The sequence below is a fragment of the Apaloderma vittatum genome, unplaced genomic scaffold (genome assembly GCF_000703405.1).
Source record: "Apaloderma vittatum isolate BGI_N311 unplaced genomic scaffold, ASM70340v1 scaffold38276, whole genome shotgun sequence".
In the NCBI taxonomy this organism is placed as follows: Eukaryota; Metazoa; Chordata; class Aves; order Trogoniformes; family Trogonidae; genus Apaloderma; species Apaloderma vittatum.
Window position 1 is genome coordinate 15141 of NW_009720787.1, and position 21417 is coordinate 36557.

The 21417-nt window shown below is 41.0% G+C and overlaps 1 protein-coding gene across 1 annotated transcript in view; it reads left to right on the top strand.

The window, feature by feature from the left end:
- LOC104275222 (death-inducer obliterator 1-like) overlaps window positions 1-21101 on the top strand; it is a gene marked incomplete at its 3' end in the record, with an annotated part of 23535 nt that extends 2434 nt beyond the window's left edge. Inside the window, exons 4-11 of the mRNA XM_009871118.1 lie at window positions 1-680; window positions 981-1299; window positions 4123-4335; window positions 5112-5337; window positions 18391-18838; window positions 19792-19951; window positions 20651-20767; window positions 20994-21101. The exon at window positions 1-680 is cut by the window's left edge and continues 1 nt beyond it. Of these exons, the coding sequence (XP_009869420.1) occupies window positions 1-680; window positions 981-1299; window positions 4123-4335; window positions 5112-5337; window positions 18391-18838; window positions 19792-19951; window positions 20651-20767; window positions 20994-21101 (2271 nt within the window). The remainder of the gene's footprint in view (window positions 681-980; window positions 1300-4122; window positions 4336-5111; window positions 5338-18390; window positions 18839-19791; window positions 19952-20650; window positions 20768-20993) is intronic.
- Window positions 21102-21417: the final 316 nt, after the last annotated feature.

Sequence of the window (21417 nt, forward strand, 5' to 3'; positions counted from 1 at the left end):
ACCAGGGTAAGACGCAGAGGGAGGAGGATTGTTCCTACCATTCTGGAAGATTCGGGTGAAGGAGTGTCCTGTCCGGCTACAGATGCTGAAACCGCTTCTGAAGATAGTGTGGAGAGCACTCCAGACATAAAACCTGTAACTCGAAGGATTGTCACTAGGAGTAGTAAGGATCAGAAAGGCTCCAAAAGCAGAGTCACAAAAGAGGAAGAAGAAGAGGAGGAAGAGGAGGAGGAGGAAGACGAGGAGGAAGAGGAAGATGATACTTCTGATAGCGATAGCGATGGCTTAACACTAAAGGAACTGCAGACTCGACTGAGAAAGAAACGCGTTGAACAGAAACCTGCGCAGCTCTCGTTGAAGGACGTGCAGAACCGCCTGAAGAAGGAAAATGCAGAACAGGATCCTGCAGAAGCAGATGATGTCCAGTCTGAAAAACAGGTGGAGTCTGAGCTGCCTGTCAAACAAGAGCCTGAGACTGCCGACAACACTGAGATTGCGAGTCAGGTGGTGGTGTCTGAGGAAGACACTGAAGATCTCCAGGCTCAGCAGGAGGTAAAGCCTACCCTTGGTGTGAAAGGGATCACAGATGAAGAACCCGAACTACCCAAAAGCAAACCTGAGTCTGAGATTTATGACCCGAATGCGCTGTACTGCATTTGTCGTCAGCCCCATAACAACAGGTACGCAAAGGTGTCGGCTGAAAATCCGGTGCAAGTAGTTGGAATTCTTCTGTCATGAAAAAAATTAAACCAAATGCTAATGCTTGCTTTTTCAGCATAGGTGAATGAGCTGTTGGGTATTTTGAAGTTTGGGCTGGGGGGTTATAATAATCTTTAGAAGAGGGGATAAATGAAGACAGAAATGAGCAGTGAGGTTGATACTTTAGCGGGGAACTTCAGATCTGCTGCTTGAAATATCTGTTGAGTGTTAATTGTCTCTTCACAGCATTTTATTGTTCCTTGGATTTTTTTTTTTTTCAGGTTTATGATTTGTTGTGATAGATGTGAGGAATGGTTTCATGGTGACTGCGTGGGTATTTCTGAGGCTCGAGGGCGATTGTTGGAAAGGAATGGTGAGGACTATATCTGTCCAAACTGCACCATTCTACAGGGGCAGGATGAGCCCGTTTCAGAAATAGACCAGCAGGAAGCGAAAGTGGGGCAAGTAAATGTGGATGGCACAGAATTCACAAGCATAGGAACAATTGAACAAAAATCTGTTGAGGATCAAGGAATCAAGGGTAGGATTGAAAAAGCTGCAAATCCAAGTGGGAAGAAAAAACTAAAGATATTTCAACCTGTAAGTATTTTAATTGTTTCTTGTTTTTCATGTTTCATTGAGTACATGGAGGCAATGGCTTACTTTTATGGCTATTAATCTGAATGGGGTTTTTTTTAAAGTTCAATATGAATCTGAACAACAAATAGTATTGTTCAGCAGAAGTTTATCCATAGTTCTGTCAGTATAGGAACCAAAACTAAGTGTTATTTTGAAGTGGACGATTTAAAAGTTTTATGTAGGTGCAAGGAAGCACTTTGTGCTATTCTGCCCTTTCTAAAAACTGTTTAGAAAGTCAAATAATCAGTTGTTCTTTTAATAAAACTATTAGAATTCTGGACTGGTTTATACTAGCTTTGAAGTACCAAGCAATTTTGGACATTTTGAATGATAGTGAAACTTTTTCCTTAACATTGACAAGTGTGTGTTGGAGTTAATTCCAGCTGTACTTTCTCTTTACTTCCAGTTAGTCTTCAAAGATCTGATTTTTGTCCTGATATTTCTTCAAGTCATTAGTGCGGAGAGAATGATTTTATGCTGCCTTCTTTAACATTAAAACGTATATTTCGAACTAATTGCAAATTCTGGCATAGAAAAGAAGTTTAAATCTTGTAATAGCAAGTTCAGTGCCCAATTCCAAATACAGGCAAAGAAGCTTCGTCAGCTCAGTGTACACAAATTTCAGAACTTCACGCTGTGGTGTTTGTCTTTGTACTGCCCAAGCTACTGTAGTAATGGCAACATTTTGAACGTTTTCCCTTTCTTCTTACTATGCCTTGAAGAGCGTTTAGTGTGTTTGCTGTTAGAATGCCACAGCGATTCATATTTTTTCTGTATGAATTTCTTCTTTCACGCCTGATCTGACAACTTTGAAATCATCCCTAGAATAGTATTACAAGTTCGAGTATCTCTTTGGAGGGATCTTTCCGTGGTAGTGCATTTTCTACAAAATGTTTGTGGAGTACCACCCCCCCAGCAAGTGTAAATAGCAGAGCTCTCCCTACCAGCTTCGTGCATAGTTCCCAACATTTCCAGTTTAGTATGTAAATATTTACTGATTCAAGATAAATGTGCAGAAATCAGTATTTTCCTCAAAAATATTTTCAAATGCAATTTCAAATACTTCACAGTGCTGCTTCGTGCACAAAACATTTTTGAGTTGGACTGGATTTTGCAGAGGATGTTCGTATTAAGTTCTACTTCTGAGCATTGCCGACCAATGCGCTGCTACTAGCATGCTGCCCAGGTCCTTCAGCCTGTCAGGCAGCTCTCCATAATTATCATTAACTCACTGCCTCTTGTGAGAGAAATGCTTATATTTTAGACGTTCTTCTGGCATTTGGAAGTGGCATGGAACTGTCATACTTGTTTGCCAGGTGATACCATTTTAAGAGAACTTGGCAGTCAAATCCCTGCCTTAGCCAGGGCTGTGCCTCAGGAATGGGCATCTCTCTCTCTCTGCAGAATTCCCTGCCTCTTGTAGGCAGAAAGATCGTTGCTATTTCAGATACTGATGTGCTGAAATCGCTCTGTGCCTGGTGACTGGATTACTCGGTGTATCTGTTCTCTAACATAAGTATTCGAAGCACTTTGAGGTGGACTCCTTGTTGTTGCTGTTCGTGAGCACTTCCTGCTGTAGAGTTTTGGTCTGTGATTAAAACTCTGAGAGATTGTACGAGTAGGGACAGCGACACTGAAAGTTTTGTCATCATCTGAGTACATGCCCTGACTTAGAAATGGCAGCTCAGTTAATCTGAAGCTGGACGTGGTTACTAGGGAATGTGTTGATACTTTCTTGTACTTCAGTTAAGTGTGTACTTGATGGAATAGTACTGCAGATCATATCAAAGTAATTTTTATGGGAAAATTCCCAAACCCAGGTTTTGTCAGACTGCAGCAGATCATGCTGTTCTATGGCTTTGGGGGAAAATAAGCCCCACTGTGCAAATAACACATTTGTTTACTGGAAATACTCGTGAAGAACTTACTTTTCATAATGACAAAGTGTAGTTCGTTGACTGGGGAGAGGCTGTCTAGAACTACTGTAGTTCTGAGTTTTAGGGCAGTTGTGTAACAGTTTTAAGAGTAATCTAGAAGAGTGAGACTGAAGGTATAATTCCTAGGAATGATATGATGGAGCCTGAAGAGCCTTCAAATATTTCTAGACTTTGACCTAATGCACTCAAGGAATGTGCTATTTTCTAAATCTTTATATTTGAAGAGGAAGTGCTTAGTACGTAACACTGATACAGATGGAGAGTATTTGTGATGTAAAGATGGCACATGCAAACTTCTCAACGTGCAAGAAGTGTTAGGCTATGGCAAAATTATTGTGTTCATGTAAGTTGGAGACTTCTAAAATTAAAATTATTAAATCTCTAGAGCAAGAACTATCTGTACACCTGAATGGCTGAGTGCTTCCTTTGCAAGTGTGCATCATAGAGGACGGTGGCTGATGGTGATACATAAGTAAAATGAGTTTTAGAAACCTTATTCTTGAGAAATCAGTTCCACATTTTTGAAGAAATTTCTTACATGACGTAAAAGATTAGAAAAAAGCATTTCTGTGCTTATGGGATGTGAAAATTTAGGAAACCAGCCTCCCTTAGTTCACTACTAGCAGATCAACCTCTGGAAAACACAACCCATTCTGAAAATAGTGTGTTACACAAGTGAAATTCTGAACATCTGCCGGGGTTGTTTCTGTTAAATTGTGGATGAATGTCATTTTTACGCTGGCAGTTGTGCAGGTCACAGAGTCACAGCTGTGGTCCGCACGTGATAAGCGAAACATTTCTTCGTGTTGTAAAGGTATGTGGGAACTCACTCCGTTTCCTTCTCTAGGTAATCGAAGCTCCTGGTGCATCCAAGTGCATTGGGCCCGGCTGTTTCAACCTGGCTCAGCCTGACTCCGTGTACTGCAGCAATGACTGTATTCTCAAACATGCTGCAGCCACGATGAAGTTTTTAAGTGCTGGCAAGGATGCAAAACCAAAACCTAAAGAGAAGATCAAACCAAAATCTGAAAAACCTGGCATGCCAAAATCTCAGCTGCAGGTAAGCCTTATGTTCACGATCTAAAACAGTCGTCCTGAAGCCCAGCAGCTTATTTTTGTGCTCTGCTGTTTTGAGTCAAATAAAACTGCCAAGTTCTGTAGTGAAGAGAAGCTTTCTGTTACATTCATTTTGTTGTCTTGCCTTTATCTGTGGTAAAGGCATTGTTTAATTCTTCTGCCGATAAAATAGTTTCCTGTCACTTTAAAAAAAAGTCTCAATAATTGCCTCCAGATAGAGATGATTTCTTGCAAGGACCTTCTAGATGGCAGAGCACTTCAAAATTAGTTAATTCCAAATTAATTGACCTTCAAAAAAAGTATAAGCAGCACATATTTTTTATTTTAATTTAATTCCAAATTAATTTTACCCTTTTAAAATCCAAATAACTGGGGTTGGGGCAGTAATTTGGAATTACTGTGGACAGTGAACTAACATGACTACATTGTATGTATCCTTTGAGAAGCAAAACGATGAAATCACAGCCTTCTCTTTTCTCTTCTGAAACCACTCTAAAATGGGCACTAGATTTAAAACACACAAAAAACCACAAAACCCTACAACCAAAAAGAAGCCACCAAAAAAAAAGCAACCCACAGCTTGATGATGGACACTGTTATTTTGAGGTGGATATTACCTTTGCTTTACAGTCTTGAATGTGAAAGTGTCAAGTGTACGTACAGGAGGTTCATATAAATTTGTGTACGTAGCTCTGTCTCTGCTTGTTTGTAAAATATATTAGATGATTATTAGTAATTAAGCTGCTTTTAATCCCACAGGCAGGTGTTAAGCCTCTTACAAACCAAAAGAGACCTCTTCCTGAGAAGAGAGAGCTGAATGTGAAGAAGACTGTCCCGACAGCTGCCAAGACTGAGGCAGACACTCAGCCTATTGCTAAAGAGCCAGCGGCAGAACCCCCCACGCCGTCCTGGGCAAGCGATCATAATTACAATGCTGTAAAGCCTGAAAGGACTGCTGCCATTTCATCTTCACTGTTGTTCAAATGTATGTATCGCATAGGGATATTCCTGAATAACCATTTACATTGTCTTTGAATGCCCATCCATTCTTGGCTCTGCAAGACTAGGGAGTTTAGGAGTTGTTTGGCTTTTTTTTTTTTTTTTTCCCCTCCTCCTTAATATGGCACCAACTTACTTTTCTCCACCTTCAAAGATTCTCACACAGAGATGCACACAAATGGGGGACGCTTTTAGAAGTTTCATTTGTATCACATGACAGTTGTATGATTGAGAGCCTGTCAATCTACCCAGCTGATTTCTGGATGAAAACCACATGATTAAGCTTTAGATTTTTCCTGTAAAGGCAATCACTGTTTCTAATCTGGTAAAGGTAAGTATCGATGCATTTGTGCTAGGTTTTACTGAAAGGTTGAGCGGTGTGCACGGTGAATCAGCAATCAACTGTACTAATTTGAATTGTATTTTTGTAATTTAGATTTGGCACCTGTCTCTCAGGTCTCGCATTTTCAGTGCTAGTGCTGAGAATGAAATCGTCAACGTGGTATCCAACGATACTTTACCCTTCTGCAAACAGTTTTTGACTGTCATGTATATCCGAGTTCTTCCTGCTGCTTTTCTTCCTTACATGAAATAATTTAAGAATCATTCTTTACTTTTAAGTTTGGGGGGAGGCAGTACTTTATTTTTGTTTTCCTTTCTCTTTATATGTTCATACTTCACACATTATCCACACACACAACACATCGTAAGGGGGTATTGGGCAGAGATACTGCCTCCCATATTTTTGCAGGTTTTGAGTAGCATCCTTTTAACTCTCTCTATAAAGGTAAGTAAATACTGCTTTGTAGCCTGAGCAAGTCTTTGTGCTAATGCCATTTCTTGATTGGCTCCAGCTAAGTAGGTCTGTAATGCAGTGGTGGAACTTCAGATGAAATCTTACATTTCACATTTACGAAGCACGTGGCCTGGTGTCTGATGTTTACTCACTTGAAGACTAATTAATTCAGAAACTCAGTTCTCGAAGCTTTCTTAACCACACCTTAGACAATTTACATTTAATTTCAGAAATAAACCTAGGTGTTAAACACATTATAGGTAAAGTATATGTAAAAGATTTTTTTTTTCAGATGTAGCTTTTAAACACTAAGGGAATACCAGCTACCTTGAATCCCTGTTTATTATTACAGCACGTAGTAGAGACTTGCTACGTGTGTTTTAATTCTGTTTACCTATCTCCATTTTTTAAATGGTTATAATTTTTCCCTGCGTGTTTTTGGTGCATATTTCTTACTTGGGCCCTGTGCCTCTTTTATAGTGAACTCTTAAGATACGGGGTTTTTTATGAACTTGCATTTTTTTTAAGCTTCTTCTAAAGAAGCTATAGAGTTTTTTTTTTGTCAGAGAGGGTAGTGTTTTAAACATAACTAAAATTAGATGAGAAAAACGTAAATGAAACTGTAAGGCTTTGTTTTACATGTCAAATGTTTATGACACTTTCTATCTCAGTATAATTTCAAGTGTCTGTATAACCATATCACTTAAAATGTTGTAATTGCTATAGCTTTTTTTTTCTAGGAGACGGGAGTACAGGTTTTGAGGCAACGAGTTTGGGGGCTTTTTAAGGGGGTTGCTTTTAACTTTTACTACTCTGGAGGTAATACAGATGTAACCAGTTCCAGTAGAAAATTGAACTCCTGTGGCTAAATTGTTAAATTGGTTCAAAAATATGTGTATATACTGGACCTCAATAATGAATAGAAAACAACTTGGTTCGTGCGATGAAGAACTCTCGTATCGAATGCAAGGAAGAACTTCAGATTGTTATTACTAAGGTAAGTTGTACTAATATATGGAGACTCTGTACCATTACTAAATTCCCAGGTAAATTGTTTGTGTATTTGTGAAAAAAATGTGTCCTGCGTTTTGCTGGATAGGCTTGATCCGTGATCTTCCTGAGAAGCTGCCATTACATCACTTTTTGAGCAATGTACAAGATTTTATTTATTAACAAATCTTCATATGCTGGTCAAAACGTAGAAGTTACAGCATTATGGAAATTCGTGAGGGTCTTCTCACTTCACTTTTGGGTATCTAACAGCTAGGACTCTTAGGTCTGAGCTAGTCTGTCATGAAAAACACCTTCGCTGGAGAAAACATCCCCTGGTTTAGACACTAATCTTAGAACAAAGTGACTCCGGTTAGAAATGTGTATTTTGAACATCGATTATGAAAGGTGTTGAAGATGACTAGTTCAGACATCTGGGTGTCCAATGTTTGGACTTAAGGTCGCCTAGAGGAAGCTGAGGATGGGATTCTTCTACGTACAGGATTTCAAAATACCGCCTGCGTTCTCCCACAGCTCCAAGCCATGTTCTGCAAATCCTCATTAGTGACTTAGATGCACGAGACTCTTTAAGAATTAAGGAATCTTAACATGAGTAGCAGAATTAATCTCTCTAATAGTCTTCCCATCAGTCAGTATTCCATGTTTCAGGCATGGATTTACTTTATATGTTTGCCCCGTACTTGTTAGATAGAAGATTTGTTACTACTGTATCATGTAGTAGCAAGAAGAAAATCAAGCCACTCTTACAGGTGTAGTGGGTGATGGAGGCATATGCAGTATATTTGCATCTAAACCTTGCTACCAAGCCCCTTTTTCTCCTCCCAACCTGTTTTGCATTTAAAAAATGCAAAAGGATCTTTAGTGCTAGTAGCATGCAGGTATGTAGAGCAGCGATTTCTTTTTTTCCATTACCCAATTAGTTTGTGTTTCTTCACTTTCTGTTTTTTTTCTGTAGCTCTTTTGGGGAGTGAGTCAGGGCTGTACTTGGAAGTGACTTTGGACACCAAAATCTGGAGCCTGATTAGTGGCACTGTATAACATCTTGATATTCCCAGTGCAGATAATCCTATTTATTTGTTTAATAACTAGAGTGGGAAATGCCTTAAACTTGCTTTGATAAGTGAGTGTTAAGTAGAAGTACTTCTAAAGTTGAGGGCAGTATTTGAGGAACATGCATAAGAGGAAATTAGGCGTGTATCCCGTTCCCTTTCAGAAGTGTTGCATTTAATTTCATTTAGAAAATTGGTATTGATTTAATACGCAGGGCTCAACTTCTACATTGAATTGCAAAAGTCATCCTGGCTTCCAAACTGATACAAGTATAGAGATCGGTGAGATGTGGGAACACCGTTCAGGCATTCAAGTTGTAACAAATCCTGAATTTGTCATGTGAGCTAGTGTTAGTTACCAATATTTAGGGCATATTTAAGCAGATGTAAAATTCATAACAAAAGCAAAACAGTCTCTTCTTTATGTAGTAAGATCATTTAGGTGTTCGTGGGGTAGCGCCACCCAAAATGATTTCTGGAATGTTTCCAATTCGTAGCAGGCTAACGAGCATCTTACAGTACTTACTAGGAAGCATTATTTTTAATTAGAGTGGAGGACAGCAAACTTCTAAGAAGCATCATACAAACAACTTCCCCCCCCCCGCCCGAAAAAAAACCACAAAAGCAGTTTGTGACGGCTGCTTCTTTGATTCTTCTGAGAGTTTTTGTACTTCAAGTTTTGCACTAATTAATGCCATGAATTGCATTTGTAACTATTTGCCCATTATATCCATTGGTGCCCTGGAGAAAGAGGCTGAAGGAATACTCCAAACATGTTTGCTGTTGCAAATGTTTATCAGAAGTATCAGTGTATATCTCAGAAGCACCTGAACTCAGGTTTTCTGCTTGATTGAGCAAAATTTGAAAGAGGCTCTTTTCCCTATAATTTTGCTGTTAATCATAGAATGTGTTGGCAAGTAGAAGTTGTCAACAAATGTGTCAGTGGTTTCAAAATAGAAAAGCAGTCCAAAAGGAGGGGAAGGAGAGGGACGTTTGCAGTACGACAGTTTTCAAACTACCCTGTCATAAAGAAGCGAAGTACTCAGAAGTGCTTCACATCTGCTTGGAAGTTCAGCTGACCTTAGTAGAAGAAATACGTGGACTAATAATTTACTCAGCCCAGGTGCTAAGGCTACCTAAACACCTTAGTTACTTTTATCAATAAATGCAGGTAACTGCAACAGAGAAAGAGAAGTAAAGAGCACTCCTTTGTCACACTAAACTTCTGTTCTTTTAACTATAGATAACTAGTGTGAGTTTATACCTTCCCATTATAATATCTTATTTGGTACTAGTATTTCATAGAGGTTGCTGATGAGTGGGAGTTGGAAGGGGAACCGTTTCATTCCGAGAAAAAACACGATGTTTGTGGTCCCTCTCCTGGTTTCTGGCACTGACAACGCTGCCACCTCCTGGAGGCTGGGTTTGAGGAGCGAGCTTAAGGTGTGACTCTTTCACTGAGTGCAGTGTGTGTGGCTATAGTGCTCTTGGGTTAGCTTAACTATTAAAAACCACTGCGCTTAAACCGAGGAGCTGTTCTGAAGTCATGTTTGCCTGCAAGAACTGACTGTAGTTAAACTTGATGCCAGGAAAACTGTCCTGTACTAAGTTCTGCACTGTTAAAATTAAACTACTTCTGGCATCTGAATTAACTCCTTAAAAGCTGATGCTATATTCTGCAACCTAGCTAAAAGGCAATAAGTAGTACCAGGGAAATAAAAATAATAATTTATATTATCTGGGACATGTGGCTGCTGTATATGCAGGTCTAGCCGTAACCCTTTTAACTAGAGGAGCTTTTGGAAAGGCTGCTGACAGACCACATAATGCTCAGAATACCTAAGATGAGTCTGCCAGAACTTCTGAGAAATTCAGGAGGGAGATTTTCTGGCTGTGGAAAGCTGACGGCACAGGAGTGGCTGGTGTAACACGGCTCCGGTGCTCAACTTGCGTCATGAGAACGGCCAAGGCGTGCTGGCAGAGGGGCTGGTGTGGGGTCTGAGCCCTGGCTGTGGAGTGGGGCAGAGCAGTCGTGGCTGCTGAAGCCCACGGCCCCTGGGACCCAGCCAGTTTAAAGGAGCAGTGGGATCCCTGGGGAGCAGTTACCATCTCCTGCCTGTGAACTCCTGGAGCTCCCCTTCTCTGTTCTACAAGGTATGTTTACATCTGTCCTGTGGCTCTGAGCCACATGAAGATTTTTGCCATGTCTCTTAAGTTAGGAAGGCTGGTCCCTGCTGCTGATACATCCCTAATTTGCCTTTCAAGCACCTGGCACCCCCGAGGCACTTGGGCGACAGGAAGCCAGCGCTTGCCATAATGGGTGCTTGGCTTCAGAATAAGGAGTTGTTGAGGGGAAGAGTTGGGGGGCAGAAGCCTGGCACAAGTTATGGATGCACTATGAATATTAGGGTGGTTTATCTCTTGTCATCAGCACTGAAAGTGATGAAAGTTTGATTAAAAAACTCACCACCCTGTACTGCTGTTTTGCTTTCTTTTACTAATATTACTTTAGTTCTTTGAACTTGCTCACTTCATAGCCAGTGGAAAAAGATAATTTCTCTGCTAGTCTCCAAATAGAAGGAGACTTTTTGAGGTGATCATGTGCATTTTGGCGTCAAGTTTTGCTGCTCGTCTTGATGCTGATGACTCGCTGTGTCTGATCGGACTGGACTTGGAGCGTGAAGATGGCCTGTGCCTGCGAGGAATGATACCAGTCGATACCGATCGATGAATGGTCTGGAAAAGGAGGCGGCCTTTTTTTCAGCAGATAACACCTCTCACTCCGGAAGTGGTGTAGTTGTGAAGATGCAGTCATCTACCCTAGATCAGATAAAGCCGGAGGAATTCATGTAGATTGTAAAAAACCTTCGTGTTTAAGCAAACCTTAGCGTAGCTAAGGAACAAATCACCACAGAAAGGCCCTTGTTTTATGGGCCTTTAGGAAAACTCTTTGAGTTTCCCAAACTTCGAAGACAGGTTTACTTTCTTTGTGTGCCTGAATGTAAAGGTTTGGCACACAGGCAGCTTAATTAGGGCTTCTCATTGTGGTGCAGATTGAACTGATGGAGGCTTTTGAAGAAGAACAGCAGGGCAGGAGGCAGGAGGCAGCTCTTAAGCAGTTCTGTTTGATAATAAAATTGGATTTGGTGTTGAAAGCAAAAGCAGCCAGTAGGCAGTTACCAGTGAAAACTAACACAGAAACATCGTTAAGAATAGCTCAACACTTGAACTAGTCAGAGCTAATGCTAAGCAATCTTTGAGGACAGTGACAGAAAAATAGCAAAAGCAGGTTTCGGGAAGGCAGCAGCTGAGCGGGCTGTGAAACTGAAGCGGTTACAAAACTACACCTTCCCAGCCCTGGGCACTGAGTGTTCAGTGCCACAAGAGGGTGCTTCAGTGGCACCGAACGGGACTGGCTTCGAGGAGTTTCTGAGGCCGAGATGTCAGGCAAGCGCCCCAGCAGTGGGACTGTGCAAAGGCCATTTGAGGAGCATCTCGTAACCGGTAAGTAACTTCCCGTTGTGGAGTGCTTTGTAACCGGCCACTGAAGCACCAGCTCAGCCGTTTATTTTGATCAGTTTTGTAAGCTGGATAATGCAACAAAGGGCTTCACTTCAGAAGAACACGTGGATTGAAGTTCGATACCGGCCACTGCACTGGGGTGGAGGGGTTAGTTCAGGTTCTGCTGTTAAGATTACTTTTATCCTGCGTTGTGCAGAAAGGGCTTGTACCACAGCTGCACGGGACAAATGCGTTAAGGACATAGCAAGGCTGAGTGGCAGTGGAGAAACCCTGCCTGTCCTCTGTTTCTACAGTTTTACAACAGGGAAAAATGCAATTCTTAAATTCTCAAGTGGTGACAGACAGGGGTGAACTCTTTCACCTCTGAGCCCGGAGCCTGGCCTTTGCTGCTGCGCTGCGTGCCAAAGCACTGCCTTCGCCTCTTGCGTGTTGGAGCCTGGACGGCTGCAGCGTGCTGGAACCACTGCTCGGAGGAACGGGGCAGCGCGGCCACCTGCATCCGAGCAAGAAGGAGCTGCAGGACCGTACAGGACTCCACAGTACAGTTTCACCGTTTTTGTGTGACACTCAAAATGCTGGCCGGGTGTCTTTGTGAATTCCTAAATAGATCACTGCTTCTCGTCTTCTCACACCTGTGTTGTTATCGGATGTTTAAGCTATTCTACAGGCCGGTGCTGTTGCCTGTGTTTGGAGATAGCTAATAAATACATTATTAGATAGCTAATACATACATTATTACTTGACTCTGGCCAGCCCTTATACAGGCAGTTGGAAAATATCTCTAACAGATATATTTGCTTTTTTTTAACAACTGCAAAGCTCCACTAGTGTGAATTTTCTCCCTCTAATTTGGCATTAGTTGGGGTTTTTTTAAAAGACATTGAAAACCTGTAAGTGTAGTAAATGATCCACCTTTTAAGGTAGATTACAAGTAGCTGCATTGTGCTTCTTAAGTTTTCTTGTTCATATTGTGGAATCTTGCAGAATTATTTTTTTTAAAAAAGAAAAATGTTAACTACCGCCTTTCTTAACTGTTGGTGCCACACAAACTTGTATGCTGTGCATACCTTGGGAAGTTAGTTGTGGCATGTTTGGGGTTTTTGTTTGCTTTAAAAAATGGTTACAGAGGAGCATGAAAAGTATCTGTAGAAGCCACAAGTGCTTCAGCAGCCTAGGTGTGGTGGACTCGGACAGGGTCGCCGGCGTGTGAGGCAGCGCCTTCTCCAGCGTTGGGTTCCCCACGTCCCGCTCCCTTGGGCTGATGTTCCCGCCGTGGCAAGTTCTCTGCAAGGTGGACGAGACAATCCAGCTGTCGGCCTCTGCTCCCCACAGGCTGCCGTGAGGAGTTTTATCTGGGGCCGAGGGGGAAAATTGACGGAGAATACAGGGAAACGTTAAGACAATATTGGACACCAGTCACAATAGTTCTGGTGTACAAACAGCCTTATGCCAAATCTTTAGTTCTGTGGAGAAACTTCTCATGACTATGTAACAAGCAATCAGCTTGCATAGCTGCAAGCCATTTTCCACAAAAGTATTTTTAGTGTTTTGTAGTAGTTGTGATGCTTATTTTTTCCAAAGAAAAAGAAACAACCTAACGGGCTCATTATGAAACAGACTCTTCACGTGTAACTGTCTGTGATATATCTACGGCATCATTTAAACCTTCTAGCATCAACCAAGATAAGAAACGTGACTGGAGTAATTTTTAAAATGTGAACAAAATAATAGCACGGTTCTTCATGTATTTAGAAGTTGGAAAAACTAGATAATGTCTCCAGCAAAATAACCTGTCACAAAGGAGATGCTTTAAGTAGAAGCTGAGTGGTGGTGGTGTATTTTTGAAGTGGCTTTCTGAACCTACCATTCCAAAGGAAGGTTGAGCAGAGAGGGGAAGGGGAAAGAACCAGAATGGGCTTGAGTGCCGTACAGAAATAGATTTCAGATAGCAGAGGAGGAGCAAAGTTTCCTTAGTGGAATTTCTGTGCTGGTGGTCTAAACCAGCCTCCCAGTGTAGGTGGAGCATTATGATACAAGTGCATCCTGCGAATCCTCCAGATAAATTTAAACAGTGCTGCACCGCAGAAATCGTTCTGTTGTGCCCGAGCAACCCCGTTGCCATGCTGGAACATCAGTGCTGAGATGTCCAAAAGGGAAGGTTACGGAACCAGTGGGCGGCCAGCGGGCTCGGCTGACACGGTAGCAGTTACGTCCTCCACCACTTCCAGAAGCTGAGTTCTTTGCTGTGTGTTTGTAGTACTTGGCTTGGCTTCAGGGGAATTTCCTTACGGGAGGCTGTGTCTGTTGACATCTAGTGGGAGAGATTGTAGTTAGGTTTGTAGTGAACATACCAGGGTAATGCTGTATCTTAAGCCTTGCGAGGAATGCACTGTTTTCTGCCAGGGGATTCATCAGGTTTCACTCTGCAAACAAGCCTTAGCTCCATCTGTACCTCTCAGTCATTGTGGTCTGTGCCTCCTCAGTCAATCAGAATCTGTTGCTCTCCTAATAAGTGGTTCACAGGACAAAATGGGGAAAATAAAGAGTTAATGTTTTGTTTTAAATACTGTTTCTAACACAGGGAGGTACCCCTGTGTGCTTGAAACTACTGAATGGAAGAGCTACTAAATGCCTTATTCTGGCACTAGCTTCTGTCTGTGGTGAAACTCCCGATTATTCTGTTAGGCTGGATAGGTTAATGTTCACTAGTCATCGCTATCCTTTAAGTTTAAGAGCACTTAGTGTAAGTACACTGGAGCTACTGATGAAAAAGACCAGAAAGATCACGGTATAAAACACAGTGTCCAGTATGTGTAGTAGGCATTAACTGCGTCTTCTCTTGAAGCTGTTTGTGGGCTGCGAGGCCAAGCAAGTTGAAACGTGGTCAGAAAGGATACCTGGTCTGTTACGGGGACCATCAGTTTGCTGAGCCACTGCGGCAGCTGCTCAGAAGTTAAATTCCACGTGTTGGCATACTGCTTTCTGAAAGGAGTACCTATTTCTGTTAACTCTTCCAAACATACACTTGCCATAGTTTCATGCATATGAGAAGATTCTGGAAGCTTTGGAATGTACTCATTGTTAAGTCAACAGAAGAGCGGGCTGCCACCAGAAGAGATGGTCCTGCTCCTTCCTCACACCCAGCTGGGTGCTCCCAGGCGTTGGATCCAAGAGCCGTGAGATGACACAGTGAGTTGGTTCGGCTGAGTTCTGGGACAGTGCATTAATCTTGTCACCAAACCCCAGAACTTGATCGGACAAAAATCCTGGTTTCTCGCAGTCAAAAATGCCTCGTCTCTGGAAGCGTCCAAGACCAGGTTGGTGAGGCTTTGAGCAACCTGGCCTAGTGGGAGGTGTCCCTGCCCATGGCAGGAAGGGGGTTGGAACTTGATAACTTTAAGGTCCCTTCTAACTCAAACCATTCAATGATTCTATGAAAAAGGATTAGGGATTTTTTAGATTAGATTCATCTACAACCACGACAGGCTATTTGCATTTGATTTAAGTACCCTTATTTCTTCATCAAAACGTGGGCGTGATTTGACAGTGACCTCCTCCAAAAAGCAATGCGTCCTGTAAATTTGAAAGAGCAGCTGGTAGATGTTCTGAGGCACTGACTGACCTACATGTGACTGAACTAGTACGTACAAAGTCTGTACCATCAGTTTCTCTAGTTGACAAGTACTGGTAGGTAGGCAGCTTTAATTGGTATTTGAAATTTAAACTTTGATGAAATATTTGCACAATTTCTGTTGGCTAAAGCAGCAGAGGATGAAGCCTTACGTTAGAAACCTTTATAAATAATCACGACATCCACTTGCAGAATGCTTCTGCAGCTTTCTTCTTGGACACTTAATGATTCTGCTGCCCTTCAACCCTGGGAACCTCAATCTACCTTTGTGCAAGTACCATTTATTTATTTACTTTAGAAGTACGTATTTTTATTACGATGTAGCTGTTTGTAACAGTTCGTGATGTGGATCTAGTTCTCATGTATATAACAGCCAATTGACACAAAGCATCTAGATGGTGCTGGTTTTAGTTTTGTCATTGTAGTTCTTGTTAACTAGTTTGAACTAATCATTAAAAAGATAGCTTGTAGAGAGTTAAGTAGAATTTCACATTTTTTACCTCTGCTGTAATCCAAAAGAACTATATGGCTTGTTACTGAGGACTGAATTTTAGTGTAGTCCTTCTGAAACCAGAGCTGTGCTGTCCTGCCTTTCCGTGATGTGTCCCAGAAATGTGCCTCTGTGCAGAAAATAAAATACACCAGGAAAAAGAGAATGGAAGTAGAGGAATTCCTGCAGCATTATCTGCAGATGTTTTGGACATTTGCCTTCTCCCATTTCAAGACTGTTCGAAACTCAGAACATGTTGGCTTTTCAAATCTGTTAAGTTCTGGGTGCTAAATTCGACTAAATTAAAAAAAACATCAGCAATAATTCCCAGTCCTCTTCCTCCCTCCTGGGATTGTCCAGGCTGTCCTGAGGACAAGGAAAGTGTTAGCGGGGAGGGAGAGGGTGGGGATATGAGGAGAGAGGTTGTGGGTCATGCTCGGTCTCGGACAGTCACTGAGACCAGTCTCCAGGGAAAACTATGGGGATAGTGTGAGTGGTAATCTACCTCAGAGCAAATTCTTCATGTCCTATGAAACAATTTAATGTATAGGGGCAGCTTTTTTAGTTTTACACTTCAAGTAGTTCAATCTCACTTAGAAAAATTCTTCAAGCGATCTACTTGTAAAATACTTCTAGGAAAAACAAGTCAGGTTAAATACATGGTGTTTCAGGGTCTGGCTTCTTGTGTTTCAGCGGAAGTCCAGCACACACCCTTATACTCAGCTCCATAAAAGTTCAAGTACAGTGTCATTTCGTAGTTCATCTTAATCACTCGTTTCTGTATTTGTGGTGAAGCTGCCAGCAGTAAGAGCTTCTCTAAAGAAACCAGGATTAGAAGTGGATTTCTGCTGGAGGCAGGGGCCAGTATTCAGGGGGTACCTGAACTTGCAAGCGTGGAGAAAGTTCGCAAGGCTATTGCCTCGGTGAATGAGGGAGCATCACATGATGTCTTTTAAGCATTCCAAATCTTGCCCAGTTTGAGGGATGCTTCTGTTCAAAGCTTGTGCGATTCGTGGGGTTTCTTGAAGCAGACTTCGTGCGAGTGCTTTGTCCCCTTCAAGTCCATTGATTGAACAATTTGGACACTTCCTAGTAATTTCTGTTGTCATTGCACAGATGTGGAAGCACAAGAGGGACCATTTGGTCCTTGGTAAAGTTATCAGAAGTTTAAATTCCTGGATCTTTCCCAGGAAGTGTCCTGCATTTTGCAACGTGGGCTGCTCGGCTAATTGATCTACAAACCTTCACCAGCTAAAAACAAAAGATTAAAAATAGCCTTGTTAAGCGGTCAGTGGCTATTGAGAAATTTGTGACAAAAAGGGCTTTTTTTTTTTTTTTTTTGAGAAAACTTGGCGTTTCTAATGGGAACATTTGTATTGGAGGAGTTGGGTTTTGGTAGTTTCCCTCAGCACCCTTCGTTGGTTGAGCTGAATGTGCTGGTATCAGCCCCCTCTAGCTGTGGGGTCTTATACACGATCTTTTGTTTGCTGGGTGTGCGTATTTTGGTGTTTGGCTTTTTTCTCTGTATTGAATTGTTCCTGGCAGTGCCAGAAGGTGGAGAGATGAAACAATTTGAAGAGTTGCTTGCTTTTAAAGTCCTGTGCAAGTACAACTTCAACACATGTGAGAACTGGAGCCTTTACTTACACCTTATAAATCTTGTGTATGATGTATTTCAGTTATTCTATTAACATTAGAAAAAGGATTAAATTGAAAAATCTGAATATTGTGAATGGAATAGTTTGAGAATAGTGGGAATTAGATGGCCACAGCCTGAGCAGAATTATTAATGTTTAATTATTGTATAAACATAGAATTTAGCTAGAAACTGAAATACGAGTTCATCAGCGTCATCAGTATGATATTCATGCTGGCAACCAAGTAAATTACGTATCTAAATTTTTGTAAGCAACTTCTGTGCTACATAATTTGTCTATCTTTGCTTGCTCTTTAAAATAAAAAAAATGTGTGTGAAAGGGTTTCTTAAACATTGATACTAAAAATAATATTAATGCAGTTTCAACTTCATGGACTCTGTCGTCGGGTCAGCTTCTGTAATAAATGCTTCTGTAAGGTGCTATAAGAATTTTTCTGCTGAAATATAAAATGTGCATTGTATTGTGCTTTTTTTTTTTTCATGTGTGCAAGTTTGGATGTTTTTGAAGCTTAACCATGAAATCTCACTTGGGAATCTTTGAAGGTGGTGCCTTTCCCCACTCCCGGTTTTCTTGAGTAGATTGTAAATAAAATTTTTGACATGTAGAGCCAAAGTGGAACTTTTAAAAAAACTTTGCAGTTGGCTTCTGACATGGAGCAGTCTCTGAAGGAACAAAGACAAATTTCTTCAAGAAACCTATCAACCTCTGCATGGTTTTTTAAAAGTACTTTTTAAAAGGATAGTGAAAGTAAATAGCTTAAATTGCCTACTTGATAGCTAGTCTCTGGAAATGACATTTCGCAGACTTTGTAGATTGGCATTCACAAATTGGAAGCTACAAAGTTATACCTCTAATATTATGTTTTCTTCTTTGTTTTAACAGCTCAGAAGGAAGAGAAAAGGAATGAAGATAGAGCAGAGCCTGCATCAGCATCAAAGAAAGCTATTGCATCCCTAATGGAGAAGCAGGTGTCTTCTGCCACTAAAAATCTTCCTTCAAAGAAGTCTCCATCCTTCTCTAACACGTCACTAAATAAGCAACCGCTTAAACCTGCTGGAAGTTTCAAAGGTGTAATTCCCAAGAAACCTTGGCCTTCCTCAGGCAGCGTTCCTTCAAAACATCCATCTCTCTCTCAGGGCTCATCAGTGTCCAAAAAACCAGCTCCATCTTCCACTTTGGGTGGAGGACTCAAAAAGCCTTCACTGTCCTCCGTTTCTACTGCATCTGGAAGTAGTCAAGCGAAAGCATCAGCTAGCCCTATCCAGTCCCAACCCAACTCTCAGATTCGACAAAATATTCGACGATCCCTAAAAGAAATTTTATGGAAGAGGTGGGAATTCAAAGCACTTATTTTATATAGGAAGCTACAACTAAAAGTAAATGTTTAGTCTCCCGAGTTCAGGTTTATGTCTTGATAAGAGACAATGAGGGATTGAATTTATACAACAAATTGCTACAAATGTGATTGACATTTCAGGTTTACATATTAAAAAAAAATTAAATCATGATACAAAATAAATGGGCATGCGAAACAGCTTTTTTTTTTTTTGGAAAAAAGAAACCTCACTGTCGATTTGTATTGAGGCAGATACAGTTGAAGACTTAAATTACAGCATTACAGCATAGGATATTTTATAACACAGGTGCTCTGAAGTTTTAAAATCTGAATGATGGCAGTGTTTGGAGACGTAGATGTTGTAGGGGACATAGAATAGGAAATGCAGCGGAAGGTTAAAGGCTTACTGAAGTGGAGATTCCCTGCCCTTCTGACGTAAAAATTGACAACAACAACCAGCCCTGATCAGTGGACAAGTGCTCTATCACTTAGGAAAGAAAAGAAAATAATAAATAGCAAATTTTCCTACACCAATTATTAAAGCTAACACCAGCCATCACTGCTAATTATAGACCACTGCACTCTGGTCTTCCTGAAATGGAGATGCTGGTCAGAGTGGAGAAGGTAGGACTGAAACTCAGGCGCTTGGGCTCCCGGTGTTGTTCGCGGCAGAGAAACTTGTAACTCCGGTGCCGGGAGCGGGAGCAGGACAGGCTGACTCGGTTGCCTGAAGGGTGTCTGCCACGGCTACGAAGGGTTGGCGGAGTTTGCAGTTCAAGGTCCTGAGATAGGCTTTGGGTTGGAGGTGTCCTTTAAAGGAGTCTTGAGCCCTCAGCGTGTGAGGAGGAGCCCTTGTTAGCTCTGGAAAATTTGGTTTTATGAATGCTGCCTGAAGGTTCATGCCTGACATAAATGCACATACCCTTTTTTTTTGTTCTTTTTAACAGAGTCAATGATAGTGATGATCTGGTCATGACAGAGAGTGAAGTAGGGAGAGTAGCACTCAACATTGAAAAGGAGATGTTTAATTTGTTCCAAGTTACAGACAACAGATACAAGAGTAAATACCGTAGCATCATGTTCAATCTCAAGGACCCCAAAAACCAGGTTTGGAATTTCTTTAAACAGTAAACATCTACTGAAACATACTTTGCCTTTTAATGTTATGTTAAATGCTACCCTCAACATTAAGAGTTTCAAGATAGAGACCTGTGAGTTATACTATAAAGGATTATTATAAAGCCATTCAAATCTTAAAAATAAAATAAAATATCCAAGTAGGAGTTCAAATTCTACCTTAGTTGGTCACGTGTATTTATTAGTTTGGCCATTTGGTATGAATTACTTATTTACAGAATGGCTTTCTTAAAATAAATACAGACTTCACTAATTTTCTTGTGACATTCTTTAGTATGTGTTGGATACTGCCTGTGTGCATGGTCATATTTATGCTTTAAAAAAAGAACCGATGCTGGTGCAGAGTAAATACTCAGTAGAGAACACTTGAAAGTTTGTGGGTTTTGAATTTGTGCAATAGATAGGAAACAGGACAGTGGCTGTTCAGCTTCGACATCCCTGTTCAGTTATACTGGTAGTCATTGATGACAACAAGGGAAATTCATACTTCATGTTTGTTTCATACTTATTTTCTCGTTGCTCCACCTTTCCAAATTTCTGTATGTTAGCTGATATTTTTAATGGCAATTATGAAACTAGAACAGATTTTGCCTGTTCATCACTGCAGATCTTGTCAGTTCCCCAGGCAGGTTCTCTTCAGCATGGCAGTAAAGTCTGTTCTGTTTTCAGGGACTTTTTCATCGTGTCCTTCGTGAGGAAATCTCACTGTCAAAGCTCGTGAGAATGAAACCAGAGGAACTTTTATCTAAAGAACTGTCTGTATGGAAAGAGAAACCAGCTAAAGCAGTAAGTTACAGTATTATCCCCTGTGCATGAATTACGAGGGAATTCGCCAGCCCTTACCACCCCTATAGTTAATGCTCTATTTTCTTCCCAATGAATAATAAAAATGAATAATGTTCAATTTCAGTATGCTTCTTCTCTACTGCAAGCTAAATAATAACAAAGTACAGAATGAAATTGTAAAATAAATATGTGGGCTTTTTACCAAACTCATTTTTGTTTCTTTCAGATGATAGAGTCAAGAAGCAAATCTCACGAAATCAAGAAAACAGCTGTAAAACGGGTACATGTGCCGGTTGTAAATATGGAAGATTCTCCGCCCGTGTCGGATTCTGATGTGAGTATTGTCTGTTGGTCCAGCATGAAGACATGGAGGGAGACAAACTAGGGGCTCAATTCTTTCAGCAAAGTGCAGATTGTTTCAACGAACTATAAAGGTGTTATTACCTAGTAGGTGTGCTGTGAGCAGTTTTGCTTCTGCTTGGAGGGAGTGCAACAACCAAGCGATAGGCATATTTGGCACACACTTCTAAAATGCTGTGTTTTTCAGCCCTTGCTGTCATTTGAGAGAGAAACCTTTTATTTGTGAACACCAGCTCTCTATTTCAGAACACTGTGGAATGAAATGAGGACAGATATTATTTGAGAATTCT